The 22,999-nt window shown below is 33.5% G+C and overlaps 1 protein-coding gene across 1 annotated transcript in view; it reads right to left on the reverse strand.

Moving 5' to 3' along the window:
• Positions 1–1,869: 1,869 nt before the first annotated feature.
• LOC129216454 (sushi, von Willebrand factor type A, EGF and pentraxin domain-containing protein 1-like) overlaps positions 1,870–22,999 on the reverse strand; it is an 82,546-nt gene continuing 61,416 nt past the window's right edge. Inside the window, 3 exon segments of the mRNA XM_054850671.1 lie at positions 1,870–2,080; positions 8,654–8,816; positions 19,209–19,544. Of these exon segments, the coding sequence (XP_054706646.1) occupies positions 1,870–2,080; positions 8,654–8,816; positions 19,209–19,544 (710 nt within the window).

Genomic DNA, 22,999 nt, shown 5'->3' on the forward strand with positions numbered 1-22,999 from the left:
CGTCAGCCTTTCCATGCATGCTCAACCCCCTTCAGATCCTGGACTATCTTGTCCCGTCTTTTCCTACAATGGTTATTAGGATAAGATGTGGCATCGATCCCCTATGGGGAGTTGAAAGGAAATAAATTACGGGAAGTGTAAAAATAGCTTTTTTCCCCTTTATGATATTTTTTATTGCAAGCCAAACTAATCTTCATTTTTTAACTGACAAAAATTAATACAACAAAATTTTCCGTAAGAATAAAGACAACAGCCGACTGACGCATTTTGGAGCGCCGCACTGGGCATTTGCCCATAGCGAGTCCGACCCTGCTTACTTGCTCAAACTTCCAAATATTGTCTTATTGGTGTGTAAACAGTTAAACATACAAAAATTCTTTTTTTATCAACAAAATGTTAAAACATACAATTCTCTATAACAAGAATAACAAAAGGGTTTTCCTCTACAAACATTTCTTCATTAAAAACAGGAACTATCATCACTAACACAGTAAGCTGTTCTGATATCAGAACTTTAATTTACTATTAAATTTAACAAGTGTATAGTCATAGTGAATTTACAATTTAAGAAAAGCATTTAGTAAAATAAGCTGTAATACAATTTTACTTGACAAGTTTTGCAAAATTAACTACTGTTTTATAGCAATATGACTAGACACATTTACAAATTGTATGCATTTAAAAAGAATTGAAAAAAATAATAATATCAAAAATAGACACATTAAAAAATATTATTTCATAAAAAAAAATCTTTGTTAGCGAAACCTTATGTCCCGAAAATTATTCCCCCTATGCTAAACATCAAATATTCCTTAATGCATGAAAAACTCCCAACACATAAGTTTGATACTTGTTCAGTTTTTTAAAAAAATATTAGAGAATTTTAGTCATTCAAAATTGGGTTCATTAAACTTCAATAATTCAGTTCAAAATAGGAGTTTTGTAAAGATGCCATATTTGCTTTCTTTACTCCTATTAAATTTAACTTCACTGGCATCCTTAAATACCAAATCTCTGAGAATATTCTTCAGTTATAATAAAAAGCTTTTCTTGGGCTGAAGGATGACAGTTGCGACCTTTCCAGCCTGATTGCTCGTTAACTCGAAATATAGCCTGCTTTCATTCAATACGGTCTTCGTAGCAATATCTAAACTCATTGCAGAATTCTGAGCTACAGTTCTGTTGTTTAAATCAGAAAACAAGACATTGATTTGACTATGGTAAATCGTTGTATAACTCAAAAAAAATGTTTTAAAAAAATTGGGGCATCAATTTTTTAAATTTGATCATTTTCAATTTCAATTGATGATGTTGCTTTAGTGTATAGCATCCTGAAATGTAGGCCCATTGGGTGAAACGATCCTGCTAAATTGAAATCAGGAAAAAACAGCTTGTTTTAACATGGTAAATCGCGTGTATATTATCTCTCAAAGAGGTTTTCTTGTGGGTATGCCATAACTTCCTTAATACTTCAATCTTCAAAAGTAAAACACCCTTTTAAAGATATTTTCTCAGCTATCAGAAGAAAATAAAAAAACCAGTCATAATTTTGCTATTGTTCAAAAAAATACTTAAACTGGGTTTTTAATTCCTTATGCCAAGCTTGAATGCTTTGCATGGGTCAGCTAGTAAATACGAGTAATATTTTGACAATTGAAAGTATTTTATAACTTTGAGACAAAATGATAATTTCAATACAATACAATAAATACTTCAATTATTAAAAATATCTTTTATTTTCATATGTAAGTACACATTTTTATGCTTACAAAGTCAAGAACTAATCTATGAGTATTGAATTTGTTACAGAACAGTATATCAGCCAGAAAAGAATACTTAAAGTACTAATTGTAATAGATGAATCTTTAACTAAACACTAGTTTCTCTTGTTAATTTTTCAACTAATGAACTTAACCGTTTTATTTAAAGGGTGGGTTTTTTATTTTTCAAAATATGAACATCTCCTTGCAAGTTGTGTAGAAAATCTGGCCATGCCACAATCTTTCCTGGAATCTCTTCATCCAGCTTGCATAATCGTGCTATATTGCTTTGTGAAAAATAACTGTTCCACACGTTTACCCTGTAAGAAAATAAGTTTTGTACTCTTTGATTTCATTTTGTGTTATGACTATAATGTTCATGCATTTTAAGCTTTAGTTCATACAGACTGATGCAAAGAGGCAAACCCAGCTTAAGCTATCGCATTTTGAAGACACAATTATAGGACGTATTGTGCCTAAACATTTCTTCTCTTTTATTTTTAGTAGGTACTTATGAACATGCATGATTCTCTGAACAGGAGTGCTCCAATGGCATATCACAGGAGAACATTGCGACGTTCCAAAAGTTTATCTTACATATATATATATATATATATATATATATATATATATATATATATATATATATATATATATATATATATATATATATATATATGTATTGAAAATTTCGCAAATTTAAACACAGGTCCGTAAGATTGAAAAAAAAAAAAAAAAAACTTATTTATGGTTTTTGATGTCCCTTCTGATTAGATGTCAGTATATGTACCCTAAAATGGAGTGAATCGGAACAGCGGGGGGAAACAGGATAAAGCCAATCGTACAAAGAATTTTCCTATAAATGTGTGTTTGGGTATTTTTCATTGCCATTTTTTTAGGAAGGTAATAAATAAAATGAGAAGTTAATAAATTAAGTTTTGTCATTCTGGAAGCACAATTGGATAATTAATTGGACCGCACACATAAAGCAGCTTAATAAAGTCTGCATATATGTGCCTGATATTTCTTTGAATAAGCATAGCGAGATCAAGTAGTACTGAGGTATGCTGCCGTTTTTGTTGACTTGTAAAAGGTTCTCACCAAAGTTTAAGGAGCAAAAGCAAAGATTTCTGGTTTGTGCCATATTTAATTTCATTGCAAGAACTAGACGATGTTGATCTCATTGCTCAACGATGGTAACAATAAAGTAAGAAATAACAACGTCAAAAAGCACAATCTAATTTGTGCTTTTTGACGTTGCTGTTTCTTACTTTACTTTTCAGCACAAATGTATTTATTTATCTTAATAACAACGTTTGCCAAAATGGCAAACGATGCGCCAGCACCTCGATCCATCTTCTTGACCTTGTGGTCCAACGTTCTGAAGTTATCTGCAATACAAGAGTTGACAAGGCCAAAATAAGAAATGTCCATCTTATTTTACTCCATACTTCCGAACTTGTATTTTTCAAGGGAAGTGGGATATCTTTTCAAGCTTTAGTAGACGTCCTGTATTCTATCACTTATTAGGTTTTAAAGAAGAACAATACCGAGTTAGATATTTCATTTTATTTAGGTAAATTTTTAAGATATAAAAGTTAATGATATCGAAATTTTATTTAATTTCAAGCTTGAACTTGTCAAATTCCTCGCCCTTGAGTAGGGGAGACTGGCGCTGGTTGTGAATTTTTAAAAAGAAGTTGTTATAACTTTTTGTGTATTTGATTACTTTACTTAAATTTAGGTCTTTTGCTTTGAGCAAGTATTCTAGTTTCAGCTTTAGGAATAATATTAGGTACCAGATTATTAGAGAAAGTATGAACAAGTGAATTCTGGGAAAGAAGCTGTGTAATTGCTCTCCCTTTCTGATCTCCCCTAAATTAAGAATTTAAATGGTAATTAGTATTTTGACGAAAATTTAAATGTTATTTTGAAATAATTATTGTATAACATACGAGTGTTTTATTATTAAAACAAAGTTGCAATTTGAATAAAGTTATCTCAAAAATATATAATTAGAGACAAAAATACTGGTATTTTACTTTTTTTTTGTGAAAAGCGCTAGAAAAAAATTACAAAAAATTATCTAATTTGTAAGTAACAAACAGGAAAGCTTTGCATTTGTTTTTTTCCCCCCTTAGATTTTTGGAGGGGAAGAATATGCTTGATTTGTTTTCTGGTGATTCAAGCCTCTTTGGATAATCTGGTTCTATTCTTGGGACTAAATAGGGGTCTCATTCCCTTCCTGAGCAATTGGTGCACTCCTCCCTATTCTACAAAGATATCCCAAGAGTGAGAGCACGTCCCCGAAAGATGAAAATACACCTGAAACCCGCCCCTCCACTCAAAAAATCAGTCCCACAGTCGGCGCCATGACCCCTTTTGGTGGTCACCCCGAGTGTATATGTGATACAGATGTATAGTAGAACCTCTCAATGAGAGATACTAAGGGAACCACACAGATTGTTCCTTAAATAGAGATGTCCCTTCTTCGGATGTAGGTGAATTTCTGCATAATTTTCCTGTATATTATCCGCTGTGGCATGTAATCCGTGGATAATACGATGCAAAAAACAAGAAGTTCTGTCTAGAACTAAACGAGCCTACTTTCCCGTATACCAATACTACTTTCTAGTACCTGATCAATATTCTCAAAAATAGCTAAAACTGCAAATACAAATACAATAAGGAGACCAAAACTGAACAGCATACTCCAAATGGGGTCTTACCAAACTTCTATATAAGGGCAGAAGAACTTCTTTAGATTGATTTGAAATAGATCTATTGATAAACTCAAGCATCTTATTGGCTTTGTTGCTAGCAATGCTGCACTGTTGGCTAAACTTTAAATCCTGACTTATTAAGACCCCCAGATCAGTAACTTTTTTCAAACATATTTTTTAAATATTTTAAACTGATGTCTAGGAATAAAATATTTCTTACTTTTCTAAAAAAAAACAAAAAACGAACAAATAAAATAGCAGCACCTTTTAAACAAAAGCGGCTAATACACTTCTTTCTATTAAACAAATCTTTAACAGCTTCCAAAACGAAAAAAAAATAATAATAAGTTCATTAAAATAAATACATCATATCAAAAAAAAAAAAAATCGTTTCTTTTTCCCCTGTTGCTAAAAATAATTTTTTAAATGAATTAATGCACTTACCAGAATAAATAAAAACAATAAAATGTCAACTTAAACAAATAATTTTCATTGTCAAAAAAAAAAAAAAATCGTCTGCGCATATCTTTAACTTCGAGTTTATTCGGCGAAAACTGAATACCTAAATTAAAACTTTAGCGTGAAAATAAAAAACAAGTCATATCAACAATAATCATTTCACAGTTAAAAAACCACAATAGCGGAATTGGAGTCAGTCTCATTTTGGGATAAAAGAGTCGGAGTCGAATATCCAAGAATCGGAGTCAGTCATTTGTCCTCCGTGTATAAATGTTTGCCAAAACTACGAAGTCGGAGTCAGGTGCCCCCTAAATTCTCGGAGTCTGGAGTTTGGCGTCAAGTGCTATTTCCAACAAAACTTGTTTGAAGTAAATCCGCCTTCAAGTACGGAATCTACATTGATTTTCAGTTTCCCCGTAGGCGCTTATGTTAAGGGATTTGAACTGTTTCAATATTGAACGGAAAATTGTTCAAATCAAAAAGATAATTTATATACAACTTTTTCATCAAAAGCTTTTTCCTACAAAGTTTGTGTGAAGCAAATTCGCCTCACAGTTCGGAATTGCCTTGAATTTCCCCGTAGGCGCTAATGTTAAGTTTTTTTGAACTGTTCAAAATTGAACAAAAAATAGTTCAAATCAAAAAGTGAAATATGGGAATGACGGTGTACTCGCCGAGATCTTTCGAACAAAAAAAGTTTGTTCGAATCAGACTATTCATTCAAAAGTTATTAGGGGGGGACAGACAGACAGACCGACAGGACATTTTCCCCCATCTCCCCTACTAGCAAAATTTCTTGCATCAACTTGACAGATCTTGATATTATACTGACGGCGTCAATATTGACGTGTTTCATACTGCATAAAGATTAAAAGCAATATTACAATAACAACACGTATGCAACATTGCATTCATCTTAAAATATCAATATTGATATTACCTTACAGTAACAACATTGCATACATGTTGACGCCGTCAAAATGATATTGATTTCATGCTGTCGCCGTCAAGGTAATTAGTACACAAATAGAACAGGTGGATCTTCGTTGATACTTGCGCATGCGCACAGTTCTTTCTACCCAGCGTCCCTCGCATTGCTACACATCTTCCTACTTCGACCTGCGATTCAGTCGGTTCAGAGGAGCTGCACGTGGCCTTGCATTATTTAGGCTTCGTTAAGTTGGTTGCTTAGTTATTAGTGTGGAATAGTATTGGTTTTAGGAAAAACTTATGAATGACGAATAACTGCATTTGTTTATTAATATAGTACTAAACAAGTCATATCGCAGACGATGTGCGATCAATGTTAGAAATGGCCGAAAAATAACTTTTTCGTCTCTAGACTTTGAAACAAAGGACATGAAGCCCAGAATTTCGTATTATCACTTCAATCTTACGTAAGATTAATTTCATTCAATGGTTATTTATGTTATTCTTTAAGATAAATTCATATGTTTTGTCCATGGGATATTTTCAATGCTGACATCTATTTGAAAATGTACTTTATTGTATTTATTTATTTATTATTTTGCTATCTTTACTCTTAAATGTGCTATGAAAACTTCCGTAATTATTCCTAACTAGGCATAATCTGTCTTTATAATACAATTAGAAGCATGAATTTAAAAAATAAGTCAAGTATTACGCAAAACGAAGAAACATTCATTTTTTAAAATTAAATTGCGAGTAATGAATTTTAATTCTCGAGTTTAAAGTGAAATTAATACAAATAAATAAATAAATAAAACACCTTGCAAACGTGCTGATTTCATACTGTCATGTCAATGTATCCTGACATTTTCCTGTCATATCAATACGTATGCAATATTACAAAAGCAAGATCATCTTGCCTAGACCTTGATTTCATGCTGTCATGACAACATCTTGATATTATCCTATCATATCAATACGTATGCAATATTACAAAAGCAGCCTACCTTGATATTTTCTTGTTATTATGCTGCATACACCTTGTCAGTCAATATTGTGGCAGCCTGCTGACAGCATAAATAGAGTAGCATAACAATATTGAGGCAGCATTAATGCAAGATGATTTTTCTTGCATGTCAACCTTTATGCAATATTGAGGCAAGATATTTTGCTTACTGGGTCAATACCCTACTTTCCAATTTTTAATTTTTCAATATTTATTTAATTATTTTACTTATTTTTGATTTTTTTTTTTGTTTTTCGCGATATTTTTAAGATGCATTAAGCCTTCTTTCGTGCTTTTTTCTTCTTTTTCTGACTTTTACTGGGAAAGTAGGCTAAAAAGGAAGATTTGATTTCACATACAATTTTAGCAAATAAATAAAAAACGTGAAGAAGTAATAACTTTTAAGGTACATTCAAAACTAATATAAAAAATGATATGAAAAATAATGATTTGTTCTCGAAATTGACATAATAGTACGCTAATTACTTGAAGACAAAGAGTTAAGAAAGGAGCAAACGGTCTACTAATCTTGTGCAAATGAAGGCTTCTTCCTTTACTGTATGTTGTTTATTTTACATAGCGTGAATCGCGTTAGAAGAACGAACATTCAAGCAATGCAAAGTAATCAACATAGAGTCAACTAACCAGTCTCGGCGAATCCTACTGTTTACATTGAGGCTCAATGCGTTGGTGTTAAGGAAGAAAAAAGAAAAAAAAAATCACAGATAGTCGGCGGGAGCGTATTATGCGCACCTCATTAACTTTACACTCTTTTAACATATACTCCACGGATTATATACAGGAAAATACGGTACTGTGTAGTTAACTCAGTATAATTTCATAAGAAATGTAAACTAATAGGATTTAAGATTAAGTATTGAAAATATTTCAAAAATACTGAATAAAATATGTTTTACATGGATTTGTTTCATGTCATGAATTTCACAATGCAAAAAACAGTGTGATTACATTTCAAGTTTTCTATACAAAGCTTGTCATGGGCAGCACACTATCTGTCCGGGCTGAGCATGAAGAAATCGATGAAAGAGAAAAGTGAATGTAATCCTTCTATCCTACTAGTGTAGGCCTCAGTAAGAATTTAAGAATACATACTTACGATCACTGAAGAACTGCACTATCCTAGAGAAAATAAGGAATGAATCTATTCGAAAGGAATTACAGATATTCAGCCTCAATGAAAAAATTACGGAATATCGTAACGATTGGAAAAACCATGTTCGACGTATGGCACGAGGGAGACTTCCAAGAGCCGCCTCAGACCAAGGGGCAAACGAGACCGTGGTAGGCTCAGGAAGGGATGGAGCGACCAAGAAGTCGGAACGGGCTATATGCCCAATCCTTGAAGAAGAAGAAGATGATGATATTTAATAATTTGCATGTTAATGTCAAGACAAACTTTTATTACTTAATTTTCGGACAAAAAGGGAACCTTGAGTTCCAATAAATTTAATGCCATTTATGCGTATTTTTTCGTATTTTTTCTCTGTGACTGTCCCTTAAATGGAGTGTCTCTTAATTAGAGGTAAATACACGGAGGTCCCTATTCAAAGCGACTGGGACCAGAAAAAGTGTACCTTAAATAGTCTCTGTCCCTTAAAGGAGATACTACTGTGTATAACACACACGTATAATACGTGATACAGGTTTTTTTTAAAATAATTTTTTACAATTAAATATATTTTCAAACTTAAAAAAATATTTATTTACAAAGATATATACATTTTCTAAAATATCTAAAACTGCACGAAATTCACCTGGAAATGTTTCCTGAGAACGTTTCAAAGGGGCTAAAGCCTCCCCCAACTTCATCTTGCTCCTGTCCAATTACTAGTGTACCACCTGCAGAGATAATTTCACCTGGTCTTAAATTCTCACCTTCTGATTGCAACTGACCATCTTTGTATAAAGACCATTTACCTGAAATGTAAGAAACTTTTAATCTCCAGGTTAGTTTGGTCTATTAGATTTATCTTTAAAAAGTAATGTTATTTAATTAATTTTTTTTTCAATTATGAGAAGTAATGCTCGGCGTAATTACTAACACAAAAACTTGATATTTGTGCGACCAAAACTCAAGGAGATATTCCACTTCAAAGTTTTAACGGACCATACAGAATGTGAGATGAGAACTTATCATCCTTTCAGAAGAATGACAGCTCGTCAAAGTAAGAAGGTATTCATATTTTTCATTGCTATTCAAAAATAAATGCAAATGTTTTGCCGTGATATGGAAAAACACACCACAAAACCTCGAACAATTTTTGAAAAACCACATTCCTATGCACACGTATAATTTTAAACACTTGTTAACCGCTATATTCCCCCCCCCCCCCAAAGGTGTTATTGACGGCGAGTGAAAAGGGGTGTAAGTCACAAAACGCAGCATTTCATATCTCGGTGAATATTGGTCGTACTAATTTCCAACTTTTTGTGTTGGAATTATTTTTCATTGAAGATTATTTCCCTAAATATAAGTTGAGAGACCTGGGGCCCGTATAAAAATTTAAATTTTGTGTTTTTTGACTCATTTTTATTTTTGCTTCAAACTTTCAATATCTTAACTCTGCATCTGATTTTGAACATTTTTGCAATTGGAAGTATACATCTAGGATTAACGGTTGCGAAAATACAGGTCTTGCAGTTTATATATATATATATATACTAGCCGCCTGCGGCGACCAGCTGGTCCGCCTTTTTACGCCAGGGGTGCCGCCTTCGGCTGCTGCTTAAACAATTTAGCGACGACATTAATCAATGTTTTTCTCTATAAATCAGTATTATCATTCGTTTTTTTTACGCCAATGTTGCCGCCATCGGCGGCTGCTTAAATAAATTTCGTGGCGGTGTCAATCAATCTATATCTATCTATATCATTAATAATTTGAATAAAATATTTTCTAGATCTGTCTCCAGTTTCGTCGTTTGGAATATTTTTAAAGGAGGGGGAGGTTAGACACAAACGATGTACTCTTCATGCAAATTTTGTCGAAAAATAATAAAAAGCACTTCCACTTTTATGAGAAAGCATTGTTTTTTCAAAGTCATGGTGTATGTGGGGGAGGGAGGGGGGCATTGACACCCAATGTGCAAGCAGCCACCTACGACGGCTGTTTGGCTAACTTGTCATTTACCTTTTTACTTCAAGTTTGCCGCCTTCGGCGGCTATCTACCTTTACAATCTATCTCTACATTTTCTTATCCATCTCTATTTATTTTGACCTCCTCATCCATTTCCTAATAAAAAAAGAACACTCAAAAAACCGCTTTTTTTCATTTAAGTAGAGCAAAAAAAAAAAAAAAAAAAAGCTCAAATTCCCCGTAGTGTGCAAAAAGTAGCGTTTGACAAAGATAAAAAAAATCTCGCGGTTTTTATTGAATTAATGCGCACAACTATGAAATGTAACCTAATATAGATACAGCGAAAGGTTCAGCTTGGGGGGGGGGGGATGGAAAAAGAAATAAATGCAATCCCTAAATAAAACAAAAAAAAAAGGGAAAGAAAAAAAGCAAGCGCTGCCGAAAAAAACACGTGGTCATCACGTCAGAAAATGAAGTATGCTATATGGCAGAGGTTCCCAACCGGTGGTTCGCGAACCCCCAGGGGTTCGCGAAAATTTCGGTGCAATGGCGGATTTTTCCTAGTTTGGTAAAAAATTATAAAATATTCAATTTGCACACATAGTTACTAAATTTTTTTTTAATTTGAAAACGCGCCAGACTCTTGTATTAAGCTCAAAAAAAAAAAAAAAAAAAAAAAAAAAAAATCTTTCAGCGGTTTTATAATCTTGGTTAAAAAGAAATTTTCTCTTTTTTTTTTCGATAGACAACAAAAAGAGATATCCTTCCTTCTTTATTGCGAGGCGCCATGCAGAAACGTTGTATTAAGCTGTGGCGGGGATCACGATCACCTTAAAAAGGCGCCATCGCGTGGAGTCAATCAAACAATATACATAATATACATATGTGGAAAAAAATAAAGAATTCTCAAACAATGCATCATAGGGGTATTATTTCTAATCTGGTTGAAATATAACTCGGGAATTTCCGTCGAATTCAGTCACCGAATAGCAGACATGACAGCAAAAGGCTCCAAACTTAAAATTTATTACTGGATTTTACCCATCTGTTCGTTTTCAAAAATATATAACATCAGCATGCTCATAGTTCTGGGGAAATAGTTGTTAACAGACGTATTTAGAGATACTTTAGAGATGCTTGAAAACAAGTGATTTTGTTTGCAATTGGTTTTGCTACGTGAACTTGCTACTCTGTTTGTGAAGTTATAATCGTGTTGGTAATTTTTATGATTTAATAACTTTCTGCTGTTATGGATCGATGGTTGAAAACTGGTAGTTTGGTTGAGCGACAAATGGACAAGCAGTCAACCGATCAACCCTCAACATCAGCAGTAACTTTCGAATCAACACAGGATATTGAAATAGATAGCTGTAATGAACTGCCGCCTCCCCCGACTAAACAGAAAAGTGAACTAGGGGAGAAAAAAGGAAAAAAGCGAAAATATGACAGTGACTATTTACAAATGGGCTTTTATTTTACTGGAGAAGAGTCTGAACCTAGACCGCTTTGTCTTCTCTGCAACGAAGTTCTAGCGAACAGCAGTTTGAAAACCGTCACTTCTGAGAAGACACCTCGAAACAAAGCATCCGACACACAAGGACAAACCTATCGAATATTTTAAAAGAAAATTGGATTAAAATAAAAAGTGTAGCGTCTCTACGTTTCTGTTAGAATCCAACGAAGATAGTAAAATGGCCCTTGAAGCTTCATATCCAAGCTTCCAAGCTTCATATCGAGTCAGTTATAGAATTGCAAGATCTGGACAGCCACATACAATTGCAGAAAATTTAATTGGACCGTGTGCTAAAGATATTGCTAAGTGTATGCTGGGAGAAATGTCAGCAAAAAAAATTGACCTGGTTCCGCTATCAAACAACACAGTATCACGCAGAATTACTGATTTGGCAAGTAATGTGGAGAAAGAACTTGTGAATAGAATAAAAGAGAATAATTTTGCGATCCAGCTTGATGAGTCGACTGATGTAGCAAACGCTGCAATATTACTTGTCTATGTTAGGTATATTTTTAACGATACAATTAAAGAAGATGTACTATTTGCAAAACCTTTGAAAACCAACATAACTGGAGAAGCAATTTTCGAACTGGTCAACAGTTACTTTGAAGAAAATGGAATAGATTGGTCTTTGTGTGTGATGGGTGTGTGCACGGATGGTGCAAAATCAATGACAGGAAAATTTGTTGGCTTTGTGGTGCGAGTAAAGAAGATCAACGAGAGAATTGAATGGACTCATTGCTGCATTCATAGACAAGCATTAGCATGTAAGCGTATTCCCGCAGAATTATCCGCTACTTTGAATGATGCGGTAAAAATTGTAAATTTCATAAAATCACGTGCCACAAACTGCCGTCTATTTCACGCGCTTTGTGAGGAATTGAGAAGCCTTCATGTTACTTTACTTCTTCACACAGAAGTTAGATGGCTTTCCCGTGGCAAAATTTTGACACGCTTATTTGAATTGAAGTCAGAAGTCCAAGCATTTTTTGTTGATCATCCATTTCACTTGTCCACTTGCATATTCGATCCTCTTTGGATGCAAAGGCTTGCATATTTAGCTGACATCTTTTCAAAATTAAATGAATTAAATCTATCCTTGCAAGGTGCAGTTGTTAATATTTTCGTTGTATATGATAAAATTGAAGCTATGGTAAAAAAATTGAATTTCTGGATCCAATGCATGGAAATGGGTGAGTTTTCTTGTTTCACGTCTCTTAGTAGTTTTTTATCAGAAAACTCAATGAAACTTGATGAAAGCGTTAAAAGAAATGTATGTGAAAATCTGCAACATCTTGAACTAACTTTTGACGAGTATTTTCGTAATAGGCGTAACGTCCCTCTCTCAAACAACTGGATACGCAATCCTTTTGAAGAAAATCCTGACATTACCTGAAAAGGAAATGCTCATCGAGTTATCCTGTGATAATTCATTGAAAACTACCTTTAAAGAGCTCTCGTTAATTGACTTCTGGCTCAGTGTAAGAAATGACTATACCGTTTTGTCCAAAAAAGCAATTCGAATTTTATTACCATTTTGTACAACATATCTGTGCGAGAAAGGATTTTCCTCCTATACTTATCTCAAAGATAAATACCGAAGCAGATTGGATGCAGAGCCTGATTTAAGACTCAAACTGTCAGACATTGAACCAAACTTTCAGTTTCTTTGTCCGTCAAACAGCCACAAATATCGCATTAAGGATTTTTTCCCCAATTTAAAGTATGCTTAAAAAAATGGTTGGTTTATAAAACTTCTTGTTTATAATTTTTCTTGTAGATGTAGTTTTAACTTTTTATTAATGTTTGCACTTAATGATATTTTACAATTATATTTTTGTTTATTGCAATCAAATGCTGCAAAAAATGGAAAGCAAACATGCTGTTTTTTTATTGTTTCTTACATGTTACTAATTTCAACATCAGGGGGTTCGCGAACTTTTTTGCCTGTTCCAAGGGGTTCGCAAAGAGAAAAAGATTGGGAACCGCTGCTATATGGTAAAAAAAAAGATTAACATTGCTTGTGATTAAGATTCCATCGTAAATATCGAATCGAAACCCAAGTAGTGACGTCACAGGCATAAAAGATTGAAGAACGCTTTTTTTGACTGATACGTGAAAGGACATGATGTGTTCAGCATTAAAAAAATTGTAAAAAAAAACTATTGCGTATTTTTAAGAACTTTTTTCTTCTGAAGAGGGCGAAATGTTTTTACTATTACCAACTTAAATTTCAGAAATGAGGCTTTGATACTTCTCGCAGGATGATATTAGAAAAAAATAAAACCCAGGAAAACATGCAAATTAAAGGTTTTTTCAAAAATTCATAAAAAATACAAAAATTGCTCTATCTTCAAAATTTTTTGTTCTTCATATTTAAAATTAAATTTCCGACACTATAGTACCAAAAATATTTGTCTGGCGCGATTGGTTCGGGGTCTGTGAGGTTAAAAGTACTAAAAAGTGATAAAAATCACATAAAACATTAAATAACTTTTTTTCTAAATAAAATATCAAAAATCGAAGCCCGAGGTGCACAACTTCAGCAAAAACTACACCTGTATACCAAATTTCATCTTTCTAGGCCTTACCGTTTTCCCGGGATGCGCGCCACACACACACACACAAACATCTTATATATATATATATATATATATATATATATATATATATATATATATATATATATATATATATATATATATATATATATATATATATATATATATATATATATATCTTAATATATAAAAATCATTGTCCTGAGATAACATATATATATACATATATATATATATATCAACGCACAGCCAAAACCACTGAAGCTTCAGACTTGAAATTTGGCAGGCATGTCCGCATGATTACGAAAGTAACCACTAAGAAAGGATTTTTCGAAGTCTCAATTAGTTCGGGAGAAATTAATTAAAACCCATTAATTTCTGCGAAATTAAAACCTGTCATCGAAATTCAAATTCCTTATTTTCGAAGGCTTTCCTCCATTCAAATCATTAATCAGTACTTCATCTCAACTTTTGGTCGATAGCGAACTATGAATTTGATATTGTTTTTGTTTCTCACGTGATTCTTCGAGGCTTTTCTCAAGTCAAATCATAATGTTTCTGTCTATTGCTTTCGTTTTTTCAAAACTAGAAAGGAAATTTTTAAGAACATCATCACAGCCGGACTATCCTTTTGAATTTTAGAAGACTTCAGTTTCCTGTTAAAGTTTGCTTTGCAATAACCATTAATAAGTCACATGGACAGACATTAAAAGTAGCAGGGATCCATTTAAGAGAAGACTTTTTTTCACACGGCCAATGTTATGTAGCTTGCTCCAAAGTCAGTTCATCAAGCAGCTTAATAATTTTAGCACCAGAAAAAAAAAAAAAAAAAAAACTAAAAATGTTGTATACAAATAAGTTTTTGCTTAAACATAGGTATATCAATAAAATGTGGATGGCCTGTGTTTGCAAAGATAATAAATACTTTAAAAGGATCGTTAATAACAGTTAAAGATCGGTTAAGGACAAGGGCATAAATGTAAGGAGTCCAGGGGCCCCGGGATCCTCCCCAAATTAGAAAAAGTTATAGGTAATAAGTAATTATTATAGAGGATTTTCGAAACTAGGTGCACCAAGCACTGTTATCCCTGCTAATTCCATTACCCGAGGAATGCCGGGTACGGGAATGCTAGTATATATATATATATTAGGGTGGTCCTTTATATGGGAATTTTTTTTTCGGAATTCAGCAAGTGACGCTCCCTAATTTTGTGACATTATAATAAAAAGTAACGTGTGCAAAATTTGAATTCGATCGGTCAATAATAACACGTGCCCCTAGGCCGTTGAACTTTAATACTTTTGATAATTTTCTCACAAATCTTAGAGTTTTTACTTCAGACCCAGTACATCGTTTCTCCGAGGTTTGCAAAATGTTTTTACAGTGAGGTAGCACTAAAATTAATCTTTTTAATTACTTTATATCATCTAAAGATTTTACGTTGAATAAGAATGAAATAATGCGTTTTTTTTCCCGATAGTCTTGTACGGTCCGTAAAAACAATTGTTTCTTGTGACTCATATTTGGTAAATTAGTTGTGAAATTCTTCGATTAATATTGAGCTCCTCTTTCAATTGTATAATTCACAATTTTCAGTATTTTAACAATCTCTCTTCCCTTTAAATAGCTTCCTTCATTTTGCCGTGAATCAGGATCAAATAGGAAAAAATCTTTTAGTATTTGTAACTTATCCCCAAACAGTTTTATTGACTCGTAATTGATTCTATAAAGAGGAAGATCTTTACTAAAAAAGTATTCCAAATCATCTACTGTTATCGGAAATTTGTTAAACAGTCATCAGACACGTCTTTCTTATCACAAGCATTTTTTGGACTAGTCATTTCCTATTTTCAAAGTTAATTCCTTCATCTATTACCGACAAAGCTACTAGTTTATCCCTAAAATACCATAAGTGATTTATGAATTTTCCAATCACTGGTTCTGCTGCATGTTTGTCATCATTTCGTACGCTGCTAGTTTTTCAGACACATTATTTTATTCAAAGGAGCCTCGATTGGGTTTCTGCGAAAAACCATACCTTCATACAGCATTTAATTGTAAAACAGCTTTGTAAAACAGCATTGAAGGGCTTTCTTTTCATATAAGGTCAATTTAAATTGCTTCTTAAATATAAAAAGTTTCAAACAAAAATTCCTTTTGCCACTCATGTGGCTCAGGGATAAGCTCCAAGTTGCCGAAAACATATCCCTGTAAGAGGGAATTCACCAGGAAATTTTATTACAAGTTACGAGAATTCTCTGTAATCTTTCTCAATTCCGCTTCTTACGAACAATAATATGTCATCAACTTCGTCTTTTAGAATTTAAGTGGCATGTTTACTTGATTGACGTGTTATAAGTTCTGAATGATGGAGATCTTTCCAAAGTTTTGAAGCGCTTAAATAATTAAATATCTGATCTAGAACTAAGAAAGGCGAGAACTTCTTTAAAGACACTCTGCAGTACGATTTCAAGTGCATGATGATGGCAATCCAAATGTAATACATCACCAATCAGTTTTTGCTCTAAAAAATTGCAATATTAGGACATGAAGCTATCACGGTAATTCTGTCGGCGTTCTTTTTCCAGTTACATCTGGATGTAGCATTGGATCCCAGTGAACAAAATCTAAATTTAAATTCATAAAATTTAATTTTACCTCTCAAAGATTTTCTCTTGCTCTCTTAAGGAATGTATGGTTGATCACTAGGTCATTTGGTTTAAATTTACTGCATCTACATAGGCTGTAAATAAATGAACAACATCTTTATCCCTAATATGGCGTTTGTCTAACAGTGATGAAAAGCGAGCAGATATCAATAGTTGGCAAGTTTTTTTGCATTGTGGTAGACCAGCTGTAGAAAACTAAAGTTCAACAGGTTAGGATAGATACCCATTTCGGTTTCTAAATCTTGTGAATCGCAAGAATCTGATGATTATAAAGAACTATGTACTGAAATAGAAGAAAATTAATTTATAGATTTCTACATTGTGCCGATCTGGATATATTTTTTAAATTTATATTTTAGCTATGTAAAATGCAGCATATTTTTATGTTAGGAGTAATCGAGGATTTTTCGAAATTTATATTTTAAAAACTAAAAATTGCATAAGCATTTAGGTATGTTTATAACTAAAGAACAGCGAATTAAAATATAATTGCAATTACTTATATTTATAGCATTGAAACCTTGCGACTCTATTTGTCACACTTATCACATACACAGAGAATTTTGTAAATCAACACCACCAAAGCCTGGAGGAGGCAATTTGTTGTTGTCAAAGATCATTCATTAATGGCCTAGGCCATTCTTTAATGGCCTATAAAATCCCTTGTGTCCATCTTGGTGGGAGGAAACGTTCCTCTGCCGTTTGGTTGGAACAAGCGCAAAAAAGCGGTACACTTGACCCAAGGCCATTGGTGTACATGTACCCTCTGTAACATGTTAAATTTTACAGAATAAAAGCGAGAGAATGCTCAGTCTGGAAGTAGCAGCACCTATTGAGGTTCAAAATTACTTTAAATATAAAACGTTAGAATATTTTTACATAAAATTGAAAAAATCCGCAATTTTTTCTTAGAACCTCAAAGAAGCGGGCCCTAGGGGCACGTGTTAATATTCATGGATTGACTTAAAATTTTGCAAGGATCATTTATTTGTATAATGGAACAAATTGAGGGGGCGTCGCGTAAAATATCTGCAACTTCAAAAATAAGGACCACCATATATATATATATATATATTAAGAGACCTTCGATGCCCCCTCCCATGGTGTGCAAGCAGCAATGCATACGTATGTCGTGTTTACATGAACACTCCCGAGTTTTAATCAGTCCTAGCGAAGCGGCATGGCGCAACCAGGCTTAAAATAAAAATAAAAAGATACATTTCTTAAAAAAAATGATGTTTTGTAACTTGTGATTAGTCGAACCAGCTTATTTTTTTGATTTTCAATGATATTAGGTTATTCTGACACCATGCAACTACAAACTACGATAGTCATTTCGTCTGTTTCCTTTTTAAATTTAAGGTTATAATTATTGAAATAAAAAACGTGCCTTCGGGCAAAGCGGGTATAGGATTTAATCATATATTTATTTATAATTTCTTCACTCGTGTGCTGACTTAAATTTTCTATTTCAATAGGATAAGTATAACTTTAAAAAAGTTTATTTTTTAGGATGGCAACTGATTAGTCTATTAATTTAATCAGCTATTGCTTTATGTATTATAAACAAATCTGCTTACTTTAAATTGGATAAGTACAACTGTTATATATATTCTTTTATAATGGCGGGTAGCTAGTCAACTAATTTAATCATTTATAACTTCATATTTGATTGGCAAATGTACCAAATCACAATTAGTTAAGCTTACCCGCTTAGGGCTCCCTGGTAGGGCAAAGCGGGGTTTTGAAATGTTTGTAATGTTTGATAATACATAAATATTGGGTTTGAAATAATACAAAAATCACTTTTTATTTTGAAATTCCAGAGCCCGGCTAGGAAATAAAACCGAAATTGATTGCGATAAACGTCCAACAACTACAATTTTCGAGCGTTCTTCGAAAACCTACCCGCTTTGCGCCACCCTTCCCTATATGTGTCGTACTTTGAACTGGTGAGAGCTTATTTTAAAATGAACAAGAATTAGATTCGCAGGGCAGGGTTAAACATGGGCAACCATGTGATTAACAATGGTTGAACCTCTCTACTAACGCTTTGATTTGGCATGTAGGGTCTTTTCTTATTAATCCATGAATATAATCTAGTGTCTAAAAACTTAAATACGATATTTTCTCCATCTTGCCCATAATGGTCACCTCGCCACGGGTTATGTATCGCTTTCAGTTTTAAACTACAAGGCTTGATTTTCATATGATTTGAACTTTTCACGTGTTTTACTCAAAATCGCACAGCCCTTATCTTCTCAGCTTATTATTGGACCTTTTTAAATTTGCCGCTAAAAGTTGATTCAAGGTGTCTTGTCCGTATAAGGTAGCTTTAACTATGAAGAGACTCTTTCCTAAAGTCATTTCTGGATACGGCCTTGCTTAAAAAAATTCCCTATATAACAGCCACAAAAAGCAACAAAATCTCGGCTAATGCTGAAATTTTCAAATTCTGGATGACTAAATTGTATATTGTACTTATACCTGAATCTTCCGATGACCAAGAAAAAGCTAAGTGGTGCCACTTTCCATCAGCAACTTGCAGGTTTGTCATAACGGGCTGATTGTTTACGTAGATTTGAAGACCGGAGCAATCACTGATAGTCAAAGCATTGTCCACGATCTGATCATTGTTACCATCTGTGGTGGATGTTGAAGCAACGGCGTACGAGAAAGGAGTTCCTGATCTTTCAACATCAGTAGTTTGAATCCATAGTGACACAGTAGCATCTGACATGGGAGAATTCACTGTCATAGTTGCCATGTTGGCTATCGTTGCATTCGAATCTGGAAACGCAAGTACGAAGTCTGAATCGAGTTCTGCAATAGAAAAGAGTACAAATGAGCAACATGGTAAGACTTCTCTCACTGACATTACGTTAATTAATTTTATGTTATGTATATACATAATGCTACGTTTTAGGCCGTCTTCCGGTTGTAACGAATTATAAACTAAATAGGCAGATTCCTTCTGAGTAATAAGCAGTACTTTAATTCTGATTGACATAACTCTTTAAAACACTCTTCAAACAGCTATAAACAAAATCAACAATAGCGTTATAACAGTAATAAGTAGCCGAATAATAGCGGAAAACTAACAAGCGCTCAGGGACAGTAGCATAAAGAAAGTCTGATAGCAAGCCTTTGTATACGAGTTACTTGGGTTTCTCTCGAAACATTTCTAACAAAATTGCTTCTGCATGGGTTCTCACAAGAGAGAGGGCGGGGGGTTGATGACGCAGACTTCGCCATTAAAATTTTTAGAGGGATTTTTGAGGAGCATTTTTCTTTTTTGGAAGTACTCTAGTTCTGGGGGAGGGTGGCCTTTGCTCTTGGCAAGTATGGGCACCCTTTGCTTCTAGGGCTTATTCAAGTCTTGACTTAAGTTTGGTGTTAAATTTGATCGTTAAAATTCCCAGAATATATGATCACAGGCAGGGCCCGATTTAGAAAATTTAGGTCACTAGAGAGATTCCCTTGAACAGTGTGCGCTCAAAAAAAGTGCTGTGAAAGTACAGCCGTCCATCATTTATGTCATTGCATCTGCTACAGGCTAGGGTGCGTAGAGGGTAGAAGCTATTCAAATAAAATATTAGGTTATTAGGCAAAAATTGGCTGTTTGGGTGTTAAAAGCCACATTTGGTTCGTCACTCTTGATTTTATAATCATAACGACTAAATTAAATTCATATTTGTTGTAATTTTCTACATAGTCTATATTTACACTGACCCCGCCACCAAAGTGGCTGCCCTAAGGTCAATGTTTGGTGAAATGGTAAATCAATTCCTGATGGTAATAGAAGTGTGAGATCTTTGCTGTGATGGCAAACAGTTACGTACCTCATCCCTCGTACGTTCTATATTGGAACGTCATAGTACAAGCTTTCGAAAGATTGAGCATCGCATCAGGTTAGACGGAGTAGCAGAATGCAATAAAGCTATTAATGAATCGATACAAGTTGTTGGCTAACTACACAAGTGACCACTAAAATAACTACTCCAGGAAGGAATACTAATAGCGCAAATACATTGCACAGAAATAACAAGTGATTAAACTTTTCTTCTGAAATTTGGAAGCATATATATTTTTAACAAGAAGTTCTGTCTAGAACTATATGAGCCTACTTTCCCGTATACCCATATTACTTTCTAGTACCTGATAAATGTTCTCAAAAATAGCTAAATTCGCAAATTGCTTCAAACATATCTTTTAAATGTTTTAAGCTAATAACGAGGAATAAAATATTCCTCACTCATCTAAAAAAAAAAAAAACGAACAAATAAAATAGCAGCACCTTTTAAACAAAGCAGCTAATACACTTTTTTCCATTAAAAAAATTTTTTTTAACAGTTTTCAAAACGAAAAAATAATAATTAAAATTAATAAGCTCATTAAAATAAATACATAATATCAAAAAAAAAAGCTTCTTTTTCCCCTGTTTTCAAAAATAATTTTTTTAATGAATTAATGCACTTACCAAAATAAATAAAAACAATAAAATGTCAACTTAAAGAAATACTTTTCATTGTCAAAAAGAAAAAAAAAATCGTCTGCGCTTTTCTTTATATAGAAACATAAATGACTTCGAGTTTATTCGTCGAAAACTGAATATCTACATTAAAACTTTAGCGTGAAACTAAAAACAAATCATATCAACAATAATTATTTCACAGTTAAAACCATAGCTGCGGAGTCGGAGTCAATCTCATTTTGGGATAAAGGAGTCGGAGACGAATATCCAAGAATCAGAGTCAGTCATGCGTCCTCCGTGTATAAGTTTTTGCCAAAGCTACGAAGTAAGAGTCGAAGTCGGGGAGTCGGAGTCCGATTAATTGTCGGGCACATAAGTCGGAGTCAGGTGCCTCTAAATTCTCGGAGTCGGAGTCTGGAGTTTGGCGTCAAGAGTATTTCAACCAAAATTTGTTTGAAATAATTCCGCCTTCAAGTACGGAATCTACATTGACTTTCAGTTTCCCCGTAGGCGCTAATGTTAAGGGATTTGAACTGTTCAAAATTGAACGGAAAATTGTTCAGATCAAAAAGATATTTTATATACAAGTTTTTCATTAAAAGCTTTTACCTACAAAGTTTGTTTGAAGAAAATTCGCCTCACAGTTCGGAATTGCCTTAAATTTCCCCGTACGCGCTAATGTTAAGTTTTTTTGAAGTGTTCAAAATTGAGCAAAAAATTGTTCAAATCAAAAAGTGAAATATGGGAATGAGGTGTCCTTGCCGAGATCTTTTGAACAAAAAAAAGTTTGTTCGAATCGGACTATTCATTCAAAAGTTATTAGGGGGGAACAGACTGACAGACATTTTTTCTCATCTCCCCCTACTTTCCAATTTTTAATTTTTCGATATTTATTTAATTATTTTATTTATTTTTGACTTTTTTTTTTGTTTTTCTCGATATTTTTAAGATGGATTAAGCCTTTTTTCCAGCTTTTTTCTTCTTTTTCTGACTTTTACTGGGAAAGTAGACCGAAAATCAGTGACAATAACAACCATTTATATAAGCAATAACATCACTTGCACGTCTGGAGATTGAGTGAAATGAAAACTGAGTGGCATAATATAAATACAGCCGCCCATGCTGCTTCACTGTGATGCCGCAGTTCATCGACAGTAGTGAGTGGCATTTAGTAATGAGACAGTCGCTCGGCAACGATTGACCAGATATTTTCTATTTGTTAGAGAGATCTTTGGAACGTATTGGATAGGTAGCAGTTGAACATTTTCTGTATCATGGAAGGTCCATACATTAACGGCAACATTCGGTCGTTAGCGTTTCGCAGGACTCAAATACTAGGTAGAGGTAGGGACTTATAAGCACTACAGAGAACTGTAACGGCGACAACCCAAAGTGCCTAAAGTTCAGAAAAACAATTTAGTGTGGTAGAAATGTTTATAGTGCACTAAATATATGTTATTTAATTCGATACAATCGGTTTTAACATTTTTTAAATATTTTTCTTGAGAAGCTAGGTTTGTTTAATTTTAGTGTCATCATATTTGTGTTTCAACCATATTGATGACATCACTATTCGGATTCCCCATCAAGCATCCTATTAAGATACAAACTTCAGCTTTCTTGAGTTCGAGTTCTTGGCGAAGTTTGAATACACCACAAAGTCTACGGTAAACTTGGGGAAAATAAAAGTGCTTCATCTTTTTGTCTAATATCCCTATAGTAAACGCCAATTTCCTTTTACAACAATCATTTCTATGACATTGAATAACACTAAGTAAAAAACAAAGCCAAAGGTTAAATCTAT

Source organism: Uloborus diversus, chromosome 1 (assembly GCF_026930045.1).
Source record: "Uloborus diversus isolate 005 chromosome 1, Udiv.v.3.1, whole genome shotgun sequence".
NCBI classification, from domain to species: domain Eukaryota; kingdom Metazoa; phylum Arthropoda; class Arachnida; order Araneae; family Uloboridae; genus Uloborus; species Uloborus diversus.